Source organism: Gossypium hirsutum, chromosome D03 (genome assembly GCF_007990345.1).
Source record: "Gossypium hirsutum isolate 1008001.06 chromosome D03, Gossypium_hirsutum_v2.1, whole genome shotgun sequence".
NCBI lineage: Eukaryota > Viridiplantae > Streptophyta > Magnoliopsida > Malvales > Malvaceae > Gossypium > Gossypium hirsutum.
Window position 1 is genome coordinate 13,177,449 of NC_053439.1, and position 24,943 is coordinate 13,202,391.

Sequence of the window (24,943 nt, forward strand, 5' to 3'; positions counted from 1 at the left end):
CCAACTTTCAACACTCCTCCTTGGCCACAAAGCAGCAGACTCCAATTTTTTTCTCAAATACTCAAACCTTGCATTAGCTAGTGGCTTGGTCAAAATGTCTGCAAGTTGAACCTCCGAACAGCAGTGAGTCAAATTGACTTCCCTTTATAGTTCTGCCTCCCTTACAAAATGATACTTGATCTTGAAGTGCTTGGTCTTGCCATGAAATACTGGATTCTTGGTAATAGAAATAGCTTACTGGTTATCCACTTTGATCTTTGTTGCTTCTTCTTGATCAGTATTTAATTCACTCAAAAGTTTTCTAAGCCAAATGGCTTGATTAACAACAGTAGCAACTGCAATGTACTCTGCCTCTGCACTAGATTGAGCTATTGTTTGTAGTTTCAAAGAACTCTAACAAAAGACCCCTAAAACTAGAGTGAAAAAATAGCCTGATGTGCTATTCATGTCATCAATTGAGCTTGCTCAGTCACTATCTGAATAGCCAACCAGTTTCGGCTCCTCAGCTTTCACAAACTTCACTCCATAGCTTAAGGCCCCTTTGACATACATTAAGACTCTTTTAGTAGCCTTGAAATGAGCAACATTGTAGCAATGCATGAACCTTGATAGAAGGCTTACTACATACATGATATGTGGCCTTGTTGCTGTAAAATAGAGCAGCCAACCAACTAGACTTCTGTAGCCCTTCTCATCCACTCGTTCGTGGTCACTATTGCTAGAGAGTATTTCTCCTTGTGCCATAGGAGGGCTAATAGGTTTATTGTTTTTCATGCAAAACTTGCTTAAAATATTTAGACCAAAAGCCTGTTAGCTTATGAAGATGCCATGCTCATTCTGATTTACTTCCATACCAAGAAAGTAAGTCATCAATCCTAGATCAGTCATCTCAAAAACATCTTGCATATGTTTCTTGAATTCTTCAATCAATTCATTCCTACAACCAGTAAATAGTAAATCATCCACATACAATTACACAATCAGCAAGGTTTCTTTCTCAAATTTCTTCATATAGAGTGTAGGCTCACTAATTCTCTTTTCGAACCCCTGCTTTGACAAGTAGTCATCAATTTTATCATACCAGTCCCTTGGAGCCTGTTTTAGGCCATACAAAGCCTTCTTGAGCTTGTAAACCTTGTGCTCTTCACTAAGAACCTTGAATCTATCTAGCTGCTCAATAAAGATGCCTTCATTGAGAAATCCATTCAAGAAAGTATATTGACATCCAGCTGGTGCACTTTCTACATCTTTTGAGTAACTAAGGCAAATAACAGCCTTATGGTGTCCAACCTTGCAACTGGTGCAAAGGTTTCGTAAAAATCAATGCCATACTGTTGACTATACCCTTTCACAACTAGCCTTGCTTTGTGCTTATTCAGTGACCCATCTGCATTGTGCGTGGTCCTGAACACCCATTTCACACCAATAATTTTTTTGTGTGCTAGCCTATCAACTGGCTCTCATGTATCATTTTTGTGAATCATTTCCATTTCTTCCTCCATTGCTTCTTTCTAGCAGCCCTATTTTGCAGCCTCATCAAAGTTAGAAGGCTCAAAAATGGTCATATCACATATTTCATAGATGTCCATAATAGTCCTTGTACCTCTGGTAGGTACATCATCATATCCTTCCTCAATTTCAGCTTCATTCTCAACATGCTGCAAGTCAAGATCTTACTAGTTTTACTCAGACAGGTTTATATCTATTCCATCCCATTTCTAATAGCTGCCCTAATTGAATTTTAGATCTCTGCTCACAACAATACTTTTAGTGGATGGATCAAAGACCCTATACCCTTTCTTTATGCTACTATAGCCAATAAAGACTCCAAGCATGGACCTCTTTTCTAGATTGGTTCTCTTTTCAGTTGGCAGAAGTGTGTAGCATATGCAGCCAAACACCTTCAAGTGTGAGACAGTAGACTTGTGCCCAAACCAAGCTTCAAATGGTGTTTTACCTTTGACTGCAATTGTTGGTAGTCTATTGAGCAAATACACAGAGGTATTTACTACTTCAGCCCAAAAAATGTTAGGCATTTTCCCTTCAAACAACAAACACTTGGCCATATTGAGAACAATTCTATTCTTTCTCTCACAAACACCATTATGTTGTGGTGTATAGATGGTGGTTAACTAATGCTGAATTCTAGTTTCATCACAAAGCTTCTGAAACTTTCGAGACACATATTCAGTCCCATTGTCTAACCTCAATACCTGTTAAAGTATGCCCAAAGATCAATCATGAGATGGTTGTAATAACATACTTGATTTATCATGTTTATTAATATAAGGCGTTACCATTATTATTTTAGTTTCTTTTCTGTGTGAATAAATAAATTGTTTTATAGTAATGTCCTGAGAATAATATGATTATTCTTAAAAGGTCCTTAGTCAAGTATTATTGTTGGCTAGGACAACAACAATGCATTAAGACTAACATGTAGTTGATTGATGATAAAGAGTTGTCATTGATATAGAATGTCAAGATCGATGCATGAATATGTGTGTTAGAGAACAACATATTGGACTAACCCGTTATGACTATGTTTCTTGGATTATTATGTAATTGTCACAACATTACTCATAGTGATTAATATGTATATGATCTTCAGACTTGAGATAATCATAATCCCAACATTGTGAGTTGTGTATTTTGATACAGTCAAACGTACACTGTAAATGGATGTTCTATAAAGGCTGATGTTGGATATACCACAATCTGTGTAGAGGGATATGGTTGATCGATATAGGATAAGTCCCTCCTACATAATGGGAGTAATATCTTAGGCCACTTGATTGAGTGAGACTAGAAATGCATGGCCATGCTCAAATAATCTGATATGAGATGTCATACTTATTTGTATATCATAGTCTACTTAAGATATCAAGGAACATGGAATGGACTATGCAAGTGCGACTATTCCATAACTTGTGCCCAATCCAGAGATAAAGGACTTAAGGATTATTGCATGAAAGGTTAATCATAAAACGTTATGTCGAATCATGATTTCTTGTGACTTAGGTAGCAATGATGCATTGCTAGGTGCCACTCATTGTTTGTAACATTGGAATCGTTCTAGTATTACTGCTAACGTTACAAGAGCCTATAGGGTCACACCCTATAGTTGAAATGAACGGAATAAAACATAGTTGGTATTTTGTTTGGTTATCGCTTGAATTAAATTAATTATAGAATTAATTTAATTGGTTAATCAATTATCGAACACATTATATGTACAAGGTTGTTGTACACATAATGAACATGAATTTGGTTAGTATATAAATTCAAAAAATATATAGTTTACCAAAATCATTATTATAATTAATGTAATGATAATTTTCGGTTTAAAAAATGTTGATATATTTATTTAATTTTAAGAAACCCTAAAAAGGGATATAAAGTCCCGTTTCTCTTTGCTTGGTGGGTCTAGCAGCAGTCAAAGCAAAATATTCTCAAAAACAATTTTTGGGATTCTTTCTGTTTATTGTCAACATGGTGGATTACGTAGAGGCCGGAGTCACGATAGATTGCGGCTAGATTCGATAGAAGATCAGATTACTCATTGTCGAGGCATCGCTGTCTACTCAGAATCACCATTTGGTAATTTTGAAACCCTTTTTCACCCCGATTTGTTCCTCACACATGGATCCATGGTTAGGATCGCCAGATGTTTTATTTTTCCGCTGCACTGTAGGGGTGCCGGCGTTCCAACAATACCTTCAGCTTACAACTTGCTTGATTCTCAGCTAAAACCTTAAACTTGCAAAAGAAATTAGCCACTTCTGACTTTTGTTTCAAAAAACTCACCCAACAGAATCTGGTGCAATCATCAAAGAACAACACAAAATACCTGCTGCCATTTAAAGAGGTCTTCATAGGTCCACAAATATCAGTATGGACCAGTTGGTGCCTCTCTTGAGCTCTCCAAGATTTGTTAATAAGAAATGGTAGTCTGGTTTGCTTGCCAAGCTGACAAACCTTACATAATTCATTTTTAGGCTCAATCTTGGACATTTCTTCAACTATGCTCATTTTATACAGTAAACTAAGTGACTTATAGTTCACATGCCCCAATATTTTGTGCCACAAACATGATTCATCAATTAGAGCAGTACATGCCTTTGTTTCTAACTGATACACATCTAGAGTGAAGGATTTGTCATGCATAGCTACTGTCACAAGCTCTTGACCAAAAGGATCCTTAATCACACAAGTTTTTCCTTCAAAAATAAGGGAGTAACCCTTCTCTAACAACTGAAAAACACTAAGTAAATTTTGGTCAATATCATGTACAAAAAGAACTTCTGAAATCATTTTGTTACCTAATTGAGTATAGATTACAGCTTTGCCTATGCCTTTGGCCTCAATGAACTCACCATTCCCAATTCTGACCTTGGACACAAAGCTGGTATCTAGTTCCCTAAACATGCCTTCATCTGATGCCATGTGATGAGTGCAACCACTGTCAATCAACCAATTCTTTCTAACCTTGCTCGAACTTGCAAAACAAGAAGCAGTAAAAACATGCTCCTCCCAATCTTGAATATCCTCAGCAACTTGAGCTTGATTCTACTGCTGTGGTTGTGTTTTTGCCTTGTTTATACAAAATTTTTCCATGAGACCAAGTTGCTTGCAGCCTCTACATTGAATGTCAGCCTATACCAGCAATATTTTTCTAAATGAGTGGACTTCTTGCAGTAAGTGCATAGTGGAAACTTCTTTTTGGCAACATCCTTCTTTCTTTTTTCTTTCTTTTCAGACTAATGCTTCTTAACCTTGTAGCTTGAGCTCGAGCTTGAGCTTTCTTTACTTCTAGCTTGAAAGGCTCCTTCAGAATGCTCATCCATTTTGTTTGCCCTTCTCTTCTCTTGTGCATAGAGAGCATTTATCAGCTCTGTCAAGGATATAACTGATAGGTCTCTAGAGTCCTCCAACGAAGAAATTTTTGACTCATACTTCTCTGGAAGAGTTGTAATAACCTTTTCAACTATTCTTTTGTCACTGAAATCATCCCCAAGAAGCTTAATATTGTTAACTGTAGCCATACTCGTATCAGAATACTGCTTGATGGATTCAAACTCCTTCATCTTTAGATTCTTAAAGTCCCTCATTAGGTTGATCAACTGCTGCTGCCTGGTTTTATCTGACCTTTGAAACTCTTCTTTGAGTCTGTCTCAGGCTTACTTTGGAGTGTCACAAGCCACTATCCTTGTGAAGATTACATCTGAGACTCCATTTTGAAGGCATGACATAGCCTTATACTTTTTGACACAGTCCTCATTGTGCTGCCTAATTTAAGCTATGGTTAGATTACCTTTCAAAGGTGGTGGCTCTGTGTCAGCTTAAACAACACTCCACAAATCATTAGCCTGTAGGTATGTTTCCATTTTCACAGACCAAATATTGTAGTTTTCATCAGCAAAAATAGGTGGTGGTGGTGCTGCTGAGAAACTCATTCTTTTGCAGTAACTAAAAAAAACCAACACGAACAACTTATGTTTCTTTTCTTTCAAGCATGGATCACTCAAAAGGAACAACACATAGCAAAAGGCCCTCAAAGATGATAGGCTTTTGATGCCATTTTTTGTGTTATGTCAGCATCCAAATATCAAAAACAATAAAAATTGTGTTTGAAAGATGAACAACAGAAGCAAAATAGGCGTTGGTTGAGTGAAAGAGTTCACAATTCTCATTACTTGAATAAGCAACATTACATGTACATAAGTATCTTCATTACATTGGAAGAAAACAAAACATTACTTGTGCCAGTATCCAAGCTGTAAAATCAGCTTAATGATATCTAAGAGACTACTAAATCAACTAAGTGCTTGACTAATCCTTAGCAAAACAAAAAATTACAAACAAACCAAACATAAGTCACATGTTACAAAAATTTTTAATCAACCAATTACACATTGGACATTTGTTTGCTGCTGCATTGTTGCCAACTTTCAACAAAATCTCCTACACAGTGATGACTGCAATGGCCATTTCTTGCGACACTACATGAACCACTTTTCATACTTGCCTCAACAAGCATAATGATCTAATAAACATATAGCTCTACATTACATAAAAAATGAAGGAGAATACATATGAATTAAGGCTTTAGGGGAAAATAAGTCATTTTCATTTAAGAGTTATTTGTTCCCTCATACACTTTGTTAACAAATCTAAGCATTAGAACTCTTAAGATGCAACGAAGCTTTATGAGTAAATTAGCAATACTAAAGACTCTCAAATATCTTTTTTTTGTAATAATTTCATGATCTCTACCAATGACAAATGATACTTATAGACAATCAAGTGTTGAAAAATGTGAAACTCATATGTTTTGGGATATATTTTTAGGTAGATAAATCTTAGAATAAATCATTTGAGATATTCTAGGAATATTTTATTTTATCTTTTAGTAGTTTATTAGAATAAGGGAATTATTTTCCTTATGTTTTAGTAGTTTATTAGAATAAGGGAATTATTTTCCCAATTAGGTTATGACTATTTTCTCTATTTAAATTCACCTATTTAGTTAATAAAATAGAGAACAGTTTTATTAAATGCTCTCTTAAAAATTTTCATGGCATCTGAGCTAGGTTGTCTCTAGTAGCATCATGGTTAAAACAACCTTCATTGGAGATAAGAGATCCAACAATCAAACAGAGGAAGAAAGTTTTATCGTTGAAACAACTAATGAAAATTATGAGGGCCAAAGTTCTCTAGAAAGGTCTCCATTCACTAAGGAACAACTAAAGCATCTATACAAGCTTTTTCAATCACTACAATTTTGGATGAATGCTTATCTTCGTAACTTATCCAATAATCCTTCTTCCTCCTTTGCCCAATCAGGTACTGATTTTTCTATTTTCTTCAGTGCCAAGCCTTGTAAAACAAACACGTGGATCGTTGATTCTGGAGCTAGTGATCACATGACTAGTAGTCATTTTCTTTTTCCAACTTACACACCTTGTGCAGGAAATAAAAAAATTAAAGTAATAGATAGGTCGTTCTCGGCAATAGTCAGGAAAGGCACTGTTAAAATTTCACCTTCATTGGTTTTACATGATGTTTTACATGTGCCAAATCTAGCTTGTAATCTCATATTGGTCAGTAAATTATCCCAGTCCTTGAATTGTCATGTTATATTTTACTCCTCTATGTGTAAATTTCAGGACATAGTCTCGGGGAGGATGATTGGCAATGCTAAAGAATCTGGTGGAATTTACTTTCTTGATGACGATCATCTAAGTCAACCAACAACTACTTTATGTTTAAATTCTGCTTCTAGTTTTGATAAGGTTATGATTTGGCATTATAGGCTTGGACATCTTAATTTTTACTATTTAAGATATTTGTTACCTAATCTATTTAAAAATAAAAGTCCTTCTTCATATCACTGTGAATTTTATGAATTGGCTAAACATCATTAGTCATTCTTCCCACCTCAAAAATATAAAGCTTCCAAACCTTTTTCGTTAATTCATAATGATGTTTGGGGACCTTCGAGAGTCTCAACTTTTTCAGGAGGTTTGCCACATTTATTGATGATTATACTCGCATTTGTTGGGTGTTTTTATTAAAAGATAAGTCTGAAGTTAAAAATGTGTTTCAGTCTTTTTATGCTATGGTGAAAACACAATTTGGTGTGAGAATAGAAGTACTTCTGAGTGACAATGGTGGGGAATTTTTTAGTGACCAATTAGGTGTTTTCTTAACCAAACATTGTATAGCCCACCAAAGCTCTTGTACAAATACACCATAGCAAAATGGGGTTGCAGAAAGAAAAAACCGACATCTTTTGGAAGTAACTAGAGCCTTGATGTTCACTAGTCAGGTACCACATTATCTTTGGGGCGAAGCCTTGTTAACAACTACATATCTTATTAATAAAATGCGTAGTAAAACTCTAAACTATAGAACTCTTTTCAGTCTCTTTAAAGATAACTTTCCTAACTCTAAATTGATCACAGATTTATCCCTTCGAGTTTTTGGGTGTAGTGTTTTTGTTCATCTTTACAACCAAGGAAAACTAGATCCTAGAGCAAAAAAATACGTCTTTGTTGGTTATGCTTCTAATAAAAAAGGGTTACAAATGTTACGATCCAATTGATAGGAAGATTATTGTTACCATGGATGTCAAATTTGTTGAAATGCAATCTTACTTTGATTCTAATCTTCAGGGAGGGAATTATAGTAAGAAAGATTCTATAATTGATCAAGAAAATACTAGGAATATACAACATAGAGATTCTAATAATGGGGAAGGTGAATTTATGATTAACACAGAAATTAATGATGTTAATGTTGTTAATGAAAAAGAGTATGAAGGTGTAGAGTCTGATCATAAGAATAAAGAACAAACAAAGGAGTTAATTTTTTATTCAAGAAGAAATCAAAATCAAGAAAGTGGAATCCACGAGATTCATCACCAAGTATTCGACTCGCAAGATCTTGTCATAAGTCCAGGTAAAGCTCATAATCCAACCTATGAATTTTCTAATTAGATATTCCAATTGCTAAAAGAAGAGGTGTTACAAATGTTGTCAAATATCCCATGTCTAACTTTGTGTCCTATAAAGCCTTGTCTTCGATATTCTCAACCTTTGTTTCGTGTCTCAATACTGTAAAAATACCCAAAAATCTGAAAGATGCTCTACAAGTTCCTAAGTGGAAGGAGGCTATTTTAGAGGAGATGCGTGCTCTTGAAAAAAAGGTACATAGGAAACAGTGGAATTACTTGTAGGGAAAAAAACTGTGGGCTACAAATGGGTGTTCACAACCATATTCAAATCAGATGCGTCTTTAGATAGATACAAAGCCCAACTGGTGGCTAAAGGGTACACTCAAACATACAGTATAGATTATCTTGAAACATTTGCTCTAGTAGCCAAATTAAATTTTGTTAGAGTTCTTTTATCAACTGCTGTTAATCTTGATTGGTCCTTACAACAGCTAGATGTGAAGAATGCTTTTCTAAATGGGAAACTTGGAGAAGAAGTTTACATGGATCCTCCTCTAGGTTTTGAAGAAAAATTTGAAACTCAAGTATGTAAACTCAGGAAATCTTTATATGGTCTAAAGCAATCTCCTCGAGCTTGGTTTGAACGGTTCACTCAAGTTGTTAAAAAACAAGGTTACTCACAAGGGAAAGCTGATCACACAATGTTCTATTGACACTCACAAAGAGGTAGAATAGCAGTTATTATAGTTTATGTCAATGATATCATTCTTACAAGAGATGATGTGGATGAAATAAGGCGTCTCAAGGAGCATCTAGCATTGGAGTTTGAGATCAAAGACTTGGGTTCTTTGAAATACTTTCTTGGAATAGAAGTTGCTCGATCAAAAAAGGGTCTTGTGGTCTCTCAAAAAAATATGTGATTGATCTTCTAAAAGAGGCTGGGATAAGTGGTTGTCGCCCAGCTGACACACCAATTGATCCAAATGTAAAATTCGAAAATAAATAAGGTCGATTAGTTGATAAAGGGCAGTACCAAAGATTAGTTGGTAAGTTAATTTATTTATCATATATAAGGTTAGACATATCTTTTGCAGTGAGCTTAGTGAGTCAATTTATGCACTCCCCAATAGAGGAACATGAAAAAGCAGTGTTTCGGATTCTGAGATACTTGAAGAGTTCACCTAGAAAGGGCTTGAAGAGTTCACCTGGAAATGGCTTATTCTTTAAGAAATCCGAACAAAAGGGAATTGAAGCTTATGCAGATGCAAACTAGGCAGGCTCAATAACAGATAGAAGATCTACATCAGGATACTGTACATTTGTTTGGGGAAACCTTGTGACTTGGCGAAGTAAAAAACAAAATGTTGTAGCAAGAAGTAGTGCAGAGGCTGAGTTTAGATCAATGGCTCAAGAAATTTGTGAAATGATGTGGTTAAAAAGAATTATGGAAGAGCTGAGGAAACCAATAACTTCACCAATGAAGTTGTACTATGATAGCAAAGCTGCTATTAATATTGCTCACAACCCAGTCCAGCATGACAGAACTAAACATGTTGAGATTGATAGACACTTTATCAAGGAGAAGATTGAAGAAGGCCAAGTGTGCATGTCGTTTGTTCCTTCAAAACAACAGGTTGTTGACATACTCACCAAAGGGCTCTCTAAGACAAGCTTTTATTTTCTTGTAAGCAAGTTGGGCATGATTGATATATTTGCACCAACTTGAGGGACAGTGTTGAAATATGTGAAATCGATATATTTTGAGATATGTTTTTAGGTAGATAAATCTTATTTAGGTAGATAAGTCTTAGAATAAATCATCTGAGATATTCTAAGAATATTTTATTTTATCTTTTAGTTGTTTATTAGAATAAGGGAATTATTTTCCTTATGTTTTATTAGTTTATTAGAATAAAAGAATTATTTTCCTAATTAGGTTATGACTCTTTTCTCTATTTAAATTCAGTTGTTTAGTTAATAAAAGACAACAGTTTTATTAAATGCTCTCTTGAAAACTTATCAAGAACATCTACCTCCTTTGGAAATTCAGTGTTCCAATGAAGTATGCAAAAAGGGTAGCACAAATAACAGGGAAGATAAAGAGAAAAATAGCAACAATGCCTAAAGAACTGTGGTGAAAACCGAAGTAATCTTCAATAAAAGCTGCAACAGTTTTTGTTTCTCCAAAAGCTAGTATTTGTTTATCAACATCTCCATACTGGGAAGTAAGCATGCCATTCATTGCCCAAGATGTGGGACATATATAATACAACCAAATCCACCACTTTGGTATTTGCTGCAAAAGAAATGGGCACACATTATATACATATACATATATTTCCAAACTTGGCCACAACATGCAATGATCACATTTTCTTGTGTATTTTATCAGTTTATGTATGAGATGGCAAGCTTTGACATTGTTTCCCTTGTACATGAACCATCATTATGAATAAAACAAATAAATTAGAGGTCAAACTGGTGAGTCATCTGGGTCATCAGTTCAACCAGTTGTGCAGTTTTCTAAAAGGTTAAATATAGGAATTAGTTGATAACAATATGTATTTAGCTTAATACTGTAGTTTTTAATATGTGGCTAAGAGGTTAAAAGTATCATTTACAAAAAAATAATAAAAATAAAAATAAAGGTTCAATAAAACAATCAGTTTTTTTTCTAATTGAACCGGTTCACTAAAATCCCCGTTTATTGATATAAATTGGACTGAACAAGGCGGATTGAACTGATCTAACAAACTAGTTTGATCATTAACTAAGATTTTAGGAGATTACTTGGCTAAGAAATTAAAATGATCTAACAAACTAGTTTGATCATCAACTCAGATTTTAAGAAATTACTTGGATAAGTACTTTGTAGGTACGCAAAAAATCCTTATTTATTGTATATATTGGATTAAAGAGGTCATTGATGATCGCTTCAACTGATCGAATTGACTAATCCAATCATCAACTACTTATGCATAAGTACGTTGCAAATTAGAAACTTACTGGTTTTGGAATTATGAATCCAGCAAACAAATTCAGCATGGTGTAGGCAGATGAAGCCACAATGGAAGCCACTTGAATATTTGGAGTGAGTGAAACCAGCAGCATCCCTAAGTAATTGAAATATAGCAGTGTACAAAACATGCTGTAGAGTGCCCAGAATAACTTATAGGCTGACCATTCATATCCTATCATTGGATATGTGATGATCACATAAATAATTGCTAGGGTTAACAAGTACGGAATCTCAACAAGCACCTACAATGTCAAAAACCAAGTCTTTAGGATGAATCAAGAAGCTATGTTACTCAAATTCAGTGTCAAATAGGAGGGATGTGTTTAATATTTCTCTAAGTCCATTTATGTATTTGGACTTGGAGGATCCTTGAAGGGTGTTATACCCATACGGATATTGGTATATATGCCAGATATGGATATTTCAAGAAAAATGAAGAGTCAGAGCAACATCAGAAAGCTATTTACTTGGACTGTATGCAAGTGTAGCATATGGATATGTACCCAACACAAGTATGTTCAATTGTCTAGATGCTTCTTTTTTCATGGATCTAGAGTCCTTAAAAGTTTATAACCTCATACGCATATTCAAAACTATGTTATACACAGAAAAGAGATGAAGGAACTTCAAAAGGAAAAAAAACAAACAAAAAGAAAGTCCGACCAACGTCATCGAGAAGAGCCAGTAGAAAAACCCTTTGATTATTAGCTTGCAAACCAATTAAAGTTGTTGAGGAAGTATGAGAAGTTTAAACCTGTGCAAAAGAATAGGCCCATGAAGAGTACATTCCTGCAAATCTTTCCCGGTATAAAACTGTGCGCTCCATTGAAACAAGTGGCAGAACTGTCGAACAATTGTTTATGCCAAAGAAAATTATAACTGCATACATCGAACCAGCTATACTGAACAGGTCTTGTTGGTTATTTCTGCAAAACAAAGGAACAGACCATGAAATTCAGTCCTTTCCAAATGGCATACTCCTTCAACTATATGCAATAAGCATTTATAGAATCCAATGCAAAGGTTTCCACATACTGTTAAAAAATTATTGTTTATACTGTTCATACCATTCATACATAATGTTTTGATCTAAGATCTTAATTCTTCCATGTTTACGCGACAGCATAGAAGAAAACAGGTGCTGCACGGTATTGTTTGCTTTGACTCAAAAGCCTCACGACCTCCAAATACGGATTGAGTCTCTCTCTATATATCGAGAGAATTAAAGCTTGACATCCTTGTCAAACCCAATATGGAACAAGCAAAACCAGCTTGCACAGTGTAGCACTTAGTCCTGGGTTCTAAGTGGTAATTGCTCGATACGTTTGTGAAGACCAACACCCAACGTATTATCCATTTGACGAGAAAGATGCCTCACAAATGTAAGCTTAAGCCTTTACATATACATTATGTATGAATAGTATGAACTGTCTTAATGTAGAATTAGGGTGTTACACTGGCATCCAATCAATGTCGTTCCACTTGATTCCTATTTTCATAGCCACATATCTTTCGGACCAAGTAAATGGAAACCTTCATGCAAGAATGCATTACTGATTGCTATGAGCTAGATAAGATATAGAGAGAGCAAGCAGTTTCAACCTTTTAAGCATCATTAGCCAAACAAATGTAAAATAAGGCTGCATCAATGGAACGTATATACTAACATATTCTTTCCTTGCTGCCAGAATAGCACGCCGAACATAAGAGATGAGGCTGTCATAAAAACAATGCGCGTCAAATTGTATGCAGGGCTTCGCCAATACGATAAACACTGTTTCCAGAGGCATGCTTTGAACTGCTCCAAACCATTCTGGGGGAAGCGAGTAGGAAAATATAGATCTTTTGAACCAGGAGTTGGTGAGCTCAACTGCTTAACCAGCTCCTTGTTTTCCCTTCAAATGCAAGATCAAAACAATCACACTCATAAGATTTCCATATTAAATGGTTTATACATATAAGATTATAGTTTAACCTTCAAGATTAAAAGTACGTTTTTAGCCCACAATATGGAGTCTATGTTGCATTGAAAGATGATGCAGTAATGCAAAGTTTTCACCTTCTTTATGCTTTTGATAAACCTGGTTGTTTTGTTAACGACAGCCAATAAAAAATCCTAGTATCTTTACTTACTTGCACAAGGTGGAGCCTTTAAAAATTAGTGCAAAATCTATGCCATTTCCAACCTCTACGGATGTAGAAGTGACTTCCAACATCCATGTTGCTGGATTGTAGTTATCTTTAATCTTGGGCACTCCAGGTATATTCTATACCAACAATGGGGAAAAGAGTTAATCAGCTTCTGAACTGAAGTTATTCTTATCGAATACCACAACATATTGAATCTCAGACAATAAGGAGCAACATTGCTCAAACACGACCATGAGTGCTGGATGCGGGTATGTTTTCAGCACAGATAAGTTTAATGTTTTTCTATCTTCTTTCATGTATTTTAAGGTTCTTTAGAGGGCAGTATCGTAAAGCAGTGTCGGAAAGAAACTACTGTTATAATTCCACAAGTTGACTGACCTGAAAGTATTCAACAACTCTCATGGAGTTCTGCCCCAATGGCCCACAATAGATAATATGTCCCCCGGTTTTCATCAAAATCAACTGCAAGAAGAGAAAAACAGAAAGATTTTTCTCTTGGTTTTGTTTTCCACATATGGAGATTTTGGAAAAATAAGGTCTCATATAAGCTAAAATTTCACTGTTAACTCTTTGTTTTTTGGCAAAATAAAAGGTATACATAATTACTATTACCTCATCAAATGCCTCAAATATGTCAATACTTGGTTGATGGATTGTGCAAACAACTGTTCTTCCCATTTCAACAACATTTTTCACTGCTCTCATTACAATTGCAGCCGCTCTTGCATCTAAACCTGAAGTGGGCTCATCCATGAATATGATAGACGGATTGGCAACAAGCTCCACAGCTATAGTTAGCCTTTTCCTCTGCTCAGTTGATAACCCATTGACTCCTGGAATGCCTACTAAACAATCTCTAACCCTATCAAGCTCTATAGTTTCAATGACCTTATTGACAAATTCCTGAGTAAAAATCAATAGAAAAGTTATCAAATCCTGCAACAAACTATAAAATGTTTATTCATGAGCTGAAAAAACAGGTATCGACTCATACATCTTTAGTTTTTGAATCAATCTGAGATGGGAGGCGCAACCAAGCAGAATATACTACCGATTCTTCCACAGTGATTAGTGGAGAGTGTATATCATTTTGCTCACAGTAACTTGAGACCCTTGCAAATGTGTCTTGAACCTTTGGGTACCCACCAATTCTAATGTCTCCTTCTATAATACCACTAGTTTTTCTTCCAGAAAGAACATCCATTAGAGTTGTTTTCCCTGCTCCACTGACACCCATCAATGCTGTCAAAACACCAGGCCTGAATGCACCAGTGATGCCTGAGAGAAGCTGTAGCTTTTTATGCTTGTAACCCCTTTCTTTCATTTCCTGGGAAAAAAATGGCATTGCCGACTTGAAATTAAGAACTGCAGGTGAGAATTACATGAAAGATAAATGTAAACCAACTCTAGAGTATCTACCTGAGGAATGTTTACATAGTACTGCACATCCTGAAATGTCACAGTTAATGGCTCGAAAGGCAAAACCGTTTGTCCTGTGAGATTACAAATAACAGAAGTAAGAAAACTGGAAAGATATGTATAATCAACAAATCCGATGTAGTGGAAAATAAGAATTCTATTGCAATGCTCACCAGTTTTTGGTCCTGCCACAGTTCCTGGATCATTAACAGCGTGTTTACTTTCTTCATGTAAACCTTCTTTGTCATCTTTTCTCTGTAGTTGAGAGTACCTTTCAAAAGAAATCATTGTTCGAGACTTTCCTGGGGCTGAATGCATATAAATGTATGGCTTAGCACATATGCAGGAAAAGTTTATGCGTATTAAAGAACTTACAGTTCAGAAGAAGATGAACTCACGGTTCAAAAAAGTTAATGCCAAGGTAAAAACAGCATTGAAAAGTAATATGAACCCAAATAATGCTGCGACTGATATCCAGTAAAAGTAGCCATCAAAGCTCAATCCTCGACTTTCCAGAGTTTGTTGCCCTATGCTTGTATTTCCAGATATCACCTGTAAATGTAATTGAACAGAGATGATAATCATTTACAAATGAATTAACTGCTAGAATTTACACTTTTTTTTTCCCAAATCTAAACAGAGATTTAATATAACGGTTGGTCATGAACATGAGAGTTCTTAGGGGTGGACAAACAGATTAGATAACTTCATACCAAATCCTTTTAGGAATAAAAGAAATAATGGAAGAAGTCATAGCAAACATCCATGACTCTTCCTTTTCTCGAGTAACCATATTTGACACATAACTAGATATGGATATGGAGATGTGACCCTCCCAATATATTGAAAAAGTTCAACGAAAAATGAACCTACCCGTGTTGGACACATACGGTATCCAACACTCACTCGAGTCTGAGTAATATAGGTGTTGAAGCTGGCTTACATGCAAACCATGAAGCAGACCAAGCTGCCCCGAGCCATGCAAGTTGCTGCTGAAGATCATGCAGATGTTTTGTTACTTCAATTGGATGTTTTGTTACTTAGATATGAACTAAGTTGTTAGCATGTTTGATGTAATTAGGTACTGACAGATTGATAAATCAGCTTTACCAAGTATACAAGTTATGTTTATCAAGTTTCTATGCTACTTAGTGGAGTTAGGTAAATGTTTAGGTAGCATTTTTCATCATTTTGGCCAGCTAAATGTCTGGTATATGTAATGGCTTTATGCCTTTATTCAATGTAATGAAAATCTTGCAAATTCTTCTTCATTTTCTGGTTTTTCTTGAGCACTTTTAAGTTCACAAAACTATAGCCGATTCTCTTGTTTGATCAGCAAGAAATTGAAGCTTATTGCTTAAATTTCTGTCTAAGTTTCACATTTTGTTTTCTTAGTTCTAACAATAGGATTATACCAACTACAACACCTTTGCTGCAATTATTATGGTTTAAGCAGCCAAACATTACCTTTTCCCACCGTGGAGCAAGAAACTCGTTCAAACTCAGGCCAATCTCACCATACGTCAATGGAGAAAGCCAAAATCCCCATTCCAACCAAGAAGGCAAAGATGCTGCAATCAATAAAAGCAAGGGTGGAAATAAACAGAAAAGCTTAGTTCTTAGGTAAACAAAATGTTATTAACACGGACTATTCATTGCATCATAAAATCTTACGTCTCGGGAGAATGAAGCCACCGAACAGCAAAACAATCATAATTGCTAGAGCACCAACTGTTGTGGAAGCAACTATAGTTTGGAAGAGAGAGGCAATGCAACGAAACATGGATATGGATGTTAAGTGAACACCAAAATATATAAGGAATTGGCGGAAGAACCTAATAAGAGTGTATAATATAAACCAAATTAGATCATATATGAAATTCAAAATTTCTAATATTAGGCTTGAAGGAATGAGAAATGGCCTTGACATGGAAGTTAACTTCCCTTGTGGTTTTCTTGAACTTGATCCATATCTAAAAGTGCATCATTTGAAAATGAGTTAAATGATTGAACTCATTACTAGGTTATGCATGAAGTTATTTTAGATATCCTCAAACTTCATGTCACTGTGCCACATGACCGGTACATGACTTTAGCTTTTCTTGAACAACAAAAGTTTTCTAAATGCAACCTAAGTTACCGAGACTTGGGTATAAGTGTCTAGTACATACACAACTGGATGTTCCATTTTTTTTCATGTACTTGCAGTCCTTGAAGGATCACATCTTCATACCATGTCTGTATACGTGGTAGATGACATCCATGAAAGTTAGTGTAGATATTGTCGAAATTCATGTTACAATGCCACATTACCAGTATAAGACTTCAGTTTTTGTTGAACAACAAAAGTTCTCTAGATACGAACTATTTTACTTGGATTTGGAAATGAGTGTCAGACACTGGTACGTGTCCAATAAGAGTATGCTAAATTTTTTCCAAGATTTTCATACAATTGGAGTCCTTGGAGGATCATATCTCCCATTCCCATATCCAGATATGCAGACGACAGGGGTACTTGAAAGAAGATTTGAACTAACAAAGAATGCAACTGACCTTCCAACCTCAGGACTGTAGCCAATGACATAATAAGTCATAGATGTCCACACAAACGACTCCAAAAGTGAAAGAGGTACTTTAAGGATTGCCGCAGGAATCGCATAAGCCCATGCAGGGTAGAAGCACAACTCTCTCTGCTTGTAGAACACTGCAATTCTTGATACAGTCATGCTTAATTCCGGAAACCCATCGACATGAAGTATCACAAGAGCATAGAACAAAGAACCCATAAAGTAACTTGAATGGATGACATCAACAACCATTCGAGTTCGCAAGAAAGTAGTCATTGTTATTGAGGCAATTATGACTAGCTGCATAAAGAAACAATCCAATAATAATTTCTTTCAGCTCACAAATGACAAAAAAGAAAACAAGGCAACACCTAAGGGAAGTTACCTGTACAGATTTAAACACATAAGTGAAAGAGTTTCTCTTCATTAGAAGTAATTCTCTCATGGAGCAGGCTTTGAAAAGCTCCCATTTACTTAGGGAGTATGGTTTGAAGGATAGAGCATCTTTGTGGCTTTGAGACTTGTCAAATGGCTTTGAGAGTTCTTCATCTAAATTCTGACCAATATGATGCTCTTTGAATTTTTTTATGAAATGATCAACTGAAACATAGCTGTAAGGTTGCTGTTTATGGTACCAATACTGTTCTTGATCTTTTCTAGAGATTACCTGAATAAGTTTTAAAAAATAAAACTAACCATCAAAGAAATGAATGAAAAACAAGAAGTTAGGCTATGTTGCACCAACTATTTTTTTTCTTGAAATACCTTGTCAGCCATATGTTCCTACTCGACACTTGCTACTATAAATCTCAAAAGCATACCTCCTGAAGGAAGTCAGCAATGCCCTTTCTTTCTGGGCACTTAAATCCACATTCCTCAAAGAACTTGCAAATGTTAGTGCGAGGGCCTTGATACACAATTTTCCCTTCTGCCAATAAAATAACATCATCAAAGAGATCAAAGGTCTCCGGGGCAGGCTGAAGAAGTGATATCAATGCAGTAGCATCAGTAATATGCACCAGATGCTGAAGGCAGGACACAATCTGGAAAGTGGTTGAACTGTCAAGGCCATTTGATATTTCATCCATGAACAAAGTTTTTGCTGGCCCCACAATCATCTCACCTACACTCATTGAGAAAAACTTGACAATCATAACAGCAGAGAAAACAATGCTGCTTCCAAGAACTTATCAACTGTTCACCCGTAAACATCCACTACCTGTTGTCAATCTTTTCTTTTGACCACCTGATATTCCCCTTCTTATGGCATCCCCAACCTTGGTGTCAGCACAGATGTCTAGTCCAAGAATCTGAAGAACATTTAAATAACAAAAATCACTCACAGTCCATAAGAAGTTTGTTAAAATATTCAGCTGTATAAAAGAGAGGTGGTGAACTACCTTCAAAATATAATCAGTTTGGAGAGTACTTTCCTGACCTTTAACTGATATTGCCTGTGAAAACAGTTTCAAATAATGGTTACAATCACCAAAAGCATACATTCCACTGTGTCGAGCAAGAATAACGAGGAGCAAAAAATTCTAGAAATTTATAATTTGACAGGCATTAAATATTCTTCCTTTATCAGTTTCCTGTCATATAGCAAACTCTCACTTTGGCCTTTCTCAAATTCCAGTCTGAATTGTGGAACATTGTCTCCATAATATCTTACGACTTTGAAAGCAACTAAGCTTGATGATTACCTTCATGTAAGCATCTATGTCGGGATCAGGTACAATTCCAGGCTGCTTTTCTCTTCGGCTGACTTCTTTCATGATTTCTTTATACACCAATTTTTTTTTTTAATGAAACAGTACTAGTTGAGAACCTGACAAGACTACAACATTTACATGAAAATCACCAGTAATATTTGTCAAGGGACTCTTACCAGCTCGGCTGCCTATTCCTTGAAAACGTGCAGAAAAATCAAGAATCTCCCTAACTGTCATCTCTGGGGTATGCAGATCATATTGGCTAATATAAGCAGAGGTTTTCTGAGGAACAAATTCTTCTAGTCGGTAGCCATTATATGTTATTTCCCCCGCAACCTTTAAAGGACGAAAGAGTGGGAAGAAAACAAAAGTTATAAGGAACACATGATCGGCCTGGTGATCAAATTCCCACTAAGCACTTCTTTGCAAAATTTTCAGCTATAATACACGTACAAAAGAAAATTGTACGAGAAGAAGTTTAGAACGGTGAACCAAGAGTTACAAACAAATATGGTTATTGGAAAAACCTATCTTAACTACTCAGACTTGGGCATGGTTGTTGGATACGGGTAATTGTCCAACATTGATATGCTTAGTATTTTCTAAGGACTTATTTATTTGGAGGGTCATATTTCTATAACAATGTCCAAATGTGTGTTTGACATGGGTGTTGGATACTAATACTTCAAGAAAATGAAGAGTCTGAGCAATATAGGGAAAACAATTCCATGGTGAATAACCATGCAAGAATCATAATCAATATCATGAAATGCAGCATAGATGAGGTTACAGAAATCTTAACCAACCATGTTTAAATTAATCTTTTTAAAAGTTCTTAGGAAAAACAACACTACGTAACCGCTAAATTCAATATACATAAACATCAGTAGACCAAGTAAACTCTGGAATGGTTGAACCAAGTTCCAAAACATTCTTAAAGTGAACTTTTGCTTAAATGTGGTGAATTATATACAGTAAAGTTTTCTTATCTTTCTCTTCTATTTTCAGCATGTAACTGCATCAGTTCACGTCACAATCAACACTTCCAGATATTTCTAAGATATTACCTTTAGGGAATGACTCAGCTTCCCAGAAAGCGCCAGCAATAACGTGCTTTTGCCACATCCTGGAGGGCCAAGCAATAAAGTCATTCTGCATGAAGAAAACGAGTCATAGTCAACCCAGGTCAGATATGTGGACTATGTTACTCAATAAAGCAGAAAATTCACTATTCCTATCATGGGTGCCTCTTTAGCTATAAAATATTAACTTAAAAACTTAACAACTTCTGAGTACTCCATGGATATACCTTCCCGGTTTAATGATGCCACTCACATCATTTAGGATGCTTATCTTAGCTTCTTGTTTTGAACCTGGTAGATTGGCTAAACCCTGTTACAAGGACAAATGAAACTTAGCTGGTCTCCTATATGCGATTATGAGAGAGCGTAGCAAATAAAAGGCTCAATTGCTAGACGAGTATATGATAAAATCCACTATTGGACCCCTTAATGCATATAAAGAAAATTTATATTAAACAATTCAAGGATTCTTCAATAGATAAATGCAGAATTGTCAACAACCTTATCTTCAGAGAAAGCTTAAGCCATATCTAGATCCTCTATTCATAGAATTTCCGCTTATAACAAAAATATTTTTGTTTTTCTAAAGTTATGAAACACCAAAAGCTTCGAAAGGTGATTTCCATATCTATGATGTAGTCAGAAAGTTAATCCAACTAAGGAGAAAAGGTTACATCACTCAAAGTTTAGTGTGAGCGTTGGATATAAGTACATATCTGTTGCAAGGTGGCAAACCATGCAACAACTCGCACAAATGGCGAACAGTTCAAATGTGAATCACTTGGTGGACAATCATCTGACGAATTACCTCGCAGACTATTGTTATGCGGACCATCATGTGAACATGCAAACTATCATGTGGACAATCTTGTTTCGGAAAGTTCATACACAACAAGCCTAGCGGACTATCCAAGTGAGAACAGAGCTGTGATCTATATGGTGAGATTGATGAAATGCGGAGTATATCCGTAGAATGTGCTTATGAACTGTATCCGCAGTTAGATGTTTTGGTGCACGCTACCAATGATGAGTGCGTGTGATAAGCTATAAAAGTAACATATTTTAATCTCATTCTTAATGCATTTTAGGATGATTAATTATGTAAATTAGTGAATTTGATTCTCCTAATCCTTTAAATTCATGTTTCTATACTTAGGAAAGCATTTGGGAGCGAAAAGAGCGAAAAACGAGCCAAAATCAAACAAATAGAGCTATTTTCAAGATCCACACAACTTGGGCATTTCCACACAGGCTGGGCACATGCCCGTGTAAGCCACACGGGCTGGACACTCGTCCATGTGCCAGCTTGTGTTGATTTCACACCTTAATTCCCAAATACGCGGAAAAATCCAATTTTTAGGCTTTTTGAGCATTCTAAAGTTTATAGATACCCATTAGAAGAATACATAATAGGGCAATCAGAGAAGATCGAAGAAAACATTCGAAGAACACTGTCGGAGCCAACTCGAAAGCAGATCTCCATCAAGATTGAAGATCTTTTAATTTCTTTCTAAGTTTTATTAAGTTTCTTTATGTCTTGTGGTTTTTCTAACTTTGAAATGTTTTCATTCAGGATTATGAACTAATCCCCTATATACCTAGGAGAGATGAAACCTATGATGAATCCTATTATTTAATTTATGTTTTATGCGATAAATACTTGATTTTTGTTCTCAATTATGTATGCTTATTTCTTATTTATTAGAGTCAAATCTAATAGGGGAATCCATAGATCGAGTTAATGCGATGATAGGGGTTTGAATTAGAAAGAAATTTCAATTAATCAACCTAGAGTTAGTTGTTTTTACTCTCAAAAAGAGATATTAAAATAATTTAGAGATTTCCACGGATCAAGTCACAACTGAAAAAATCATTTAATTCAGATTCATAATAATAAGTGAAGTCTAGGTAGATTCTTTCCTGGGTATTGTCTATTTCATTGGCTAATATTTGATTATTTTCTTGATTCATTCTCTGTTGCGTTTATGGTTAAATTAGTTTAGTAAATTTAGAGTAAAACACATCTCTCCAAATTGTTGACTAAATAATAAAAAAATGGTAATTATTAATACTTTTAGTCCTCGTGGATACGGTATTCCCTACTCACTATAGCTATACTATTGCATGTTTAGTTTGCGCATGTTTTTCCAAGTTTCAAGATTATATTAGTGGGGTTTGTTGAGTTCTCTTGGAAAGAAACTTATTGTAAAGTTTGAAGAAAATAAAATATAGAGTAGACTCGTTATACTGCCAATTCTCTGTTTTGCTTTCTTTCTTTGTTCATAACACCAACAATGTCCAACACCAGTATATTCAATATTTCTAAGTTTTTTTTCCATGTATTTTTGGTAGGCATATATGTTCGAAATTGTGTTTAAAATAAATAAAAAGTGTAAGGGGAGAGGTACTCACTGAAAGCAGGCTTTTAGTTGTGTTCCAGAGTGTGGGAAGAGGCTTGCCACGAACTAACTCGCATTGTGCTTCAACATGTAGATTCTTATATCTTACTTCCACAGTCGGCAACTTTACCCCAACCCTGAAAAACAAAGTTATAAATAAGAAGAACATAATGTTTCACTGAGTTATATTATTTTAGCTATTGTCTATGAATAAAAAAACTAGAGCAAATGTGTGAGAAACGATCATTGATTACTTGTCAATTCTATGTCTAAGCTTCTTCAACAAACCCAAGTTGTCATGTTCTATTTGTTTGATGAGCTTCTCAATAAACACATGGCGTTCGTCAGCTCCAAGTTTGGTGACATTAACTACCCGTTTCCCTTTGACATAATTCCCACTGCCTGACGTTCCATTTTCTTCTTCGTCGTCAAACAAGGCAGTATTAATCCGTTCAAACGTCGGCAATCTCTGAACTTCTGCCCATTGCAACTCATATTCACTATGATCACCATCACGGAAACTTGATGTTCGACTTCTAAACGACGACCTGATGCTCCTTCCGATCTGTGCCAACTCAAATCGCAAAGACTCTATCTCATCGGAACCCACCAGTTGAGCCATTGTAGGATTGGCTTGCGAGCACTTAAAAAGTTAGAACAAGAAAGACATGAGTGTACATGATTTTATATATATATATATAAAAATGTGCATAAACTGCAAGTTGAAGAGGGAACGCAATGAGTAATGGATCATGTCACAGTCGCTAACAGCAAGCAAATAGGCGTTGAAAATGCCGGTGCTGGCACAAATGCTGTCTCGGGTCAGTTTGATTCCTTACAAATTTGGTCTTTTTTTTTTAAGGGTTCCTTACATATTTTGTTGACGACAGCAGAAAGCCATTGATGGTTAAACAAATATTGTGAATACATAAAGAACTTAATGAAGTCTTAAGAAACAAACATTATAATATTTAGACCGGCAAGTATCACACTGAAACTATTAAATATTGAAACTTGGACCCAGCAAAAGAAATTGAAACTCGGAAATATTCACTCCATTGACTTTAATCTACCCAATTATTTTATTTAATTGTAATTATTATTATTTTTCAAATTACTAGTGTTTTGAAGCACAATTTAGTCCTTAAGTATATCGTTTCCCTTTTCCATTTTGATCTTTAAAGATTCTTTTTAGCTTACTTTTACTCATCTAACGTTATAAAATATTCATGGGTTTAATCCTTCCGCGTTAATAACATCAAATAAGATATTTAATCAATGTCATGAGCCAATCGTAATGTGTCATACATTAGAGAATGATGTTATAATTAAAAATTAAAAATTAAAAAAAGTGGAATTATTAAAAAAATAATTAAAACTATAAAAAAATTTTAAAACTAAAATAAATTGTAAAAAAAATTAAACATTATAAAAATATTAAAATATTAAAATATTAAAATATTAAAAATATATATAGAAGATTGTAAAAAAATAATTAAAAATTATAAACCCCTAAACCCCTAAATTATTTTTCCTTATATTTTGCTAACACTAGAATCTCTCTATTTCTCTATTCAAAGTTTGTAACATCCCTCACTTGCATAGTTGGTCGGTACGGATGAAAGATGTCACCAGGATACATATATGGCAAAAACCTCAATATTTTCAAGAAAACAAACTTAAAAACAATTTAATAAAACCATTCAACGAAGATAAAATCAATTTGGAGGTTTCAAAATTATCCTAAAGTAAATTAGAATCAAATTGTGGTTGATTAGAGGTTTCCAGAACCATATGCGAACTAAAGCGAGCTCAAAACTTACAAAACAACCTTGTGCACTACACCAAAACAGGTTTTTAGCGGCACTTTTTTAGGCATTTAGCGGCGTCTTTTAACGCCACTAAAAGCGCCGCAAAAAACGCCGCTAATACAGCGTCGCTAACTTTAGCAGCATTTTTGGAAAAGTGCTGCTAAAGACCATGACCTATAGCGGCGCTTTTCTAACAAACGCCGCTAAAAACATTGACCTTTAGCGGCGCTTTACCAAAAATGCCGCTATAGCTCGAGACTTTTAGCGACGCTTTTCCCACAAGCACCACTATAGCTCAAGACATTTAGCGGCGCTTTTCCCACAA

General features: G+C 35.3%; 1 protein-coding gene across 1 annotated transcript; it reads right to left on the reverse strand.

Moving 5' to 3' along the window:
• Window positions 1–10,433: 10,433 nt before the first annotated feature.
• Window positions 10,434–23,908, reverse strand: LOC107949555 (pleiotropic drug resistance protein 3). The gene is made up of 24 exons (XM_016884246.2): window positions 23,062–23,908; window positions 22,821–22,944; window positions 20,636–20,718; window positions 20,394–20,478; window positions 19,503–19,662; window positions 19,318–19,394; window positions 19,015–19,068; window positions 18,834–18,924; window positions 18,436–18,737; window positions 18,000–18,281; window positions 17,601–17,914; window positions 16,722–16,882; window positions 16,515–16,618; window positions 15,446–15,599; window positions 15,221–15,355; window positions 15,048–15,121; window positions 14,623–14,955; window positions 14,241–14,531; window positions 14,007–14,090; window positions 13,611–13,744; window positions 13,145–13,372; window positions 12,232–12,403; window positions 11,465–11,719; window positions 10,434–10,754 (listed from the first exon to the last, which is right to left on the reverse strand). Exons 1-24 carry the CDS (start codon window positions 23,427–23,429, stop codon window positions 10,488–10,490), a joined length of 4,332 nt encoding a protein of 1,443 aa, XP_016739735.2. The 5' UTR covers window positions 23,430–23,908; the 3' UTR covers window positions 10,434–10,487.
• Between the last annotated feature and the right edge of the window lie 1,035 nt (window positions 23,909–24,943).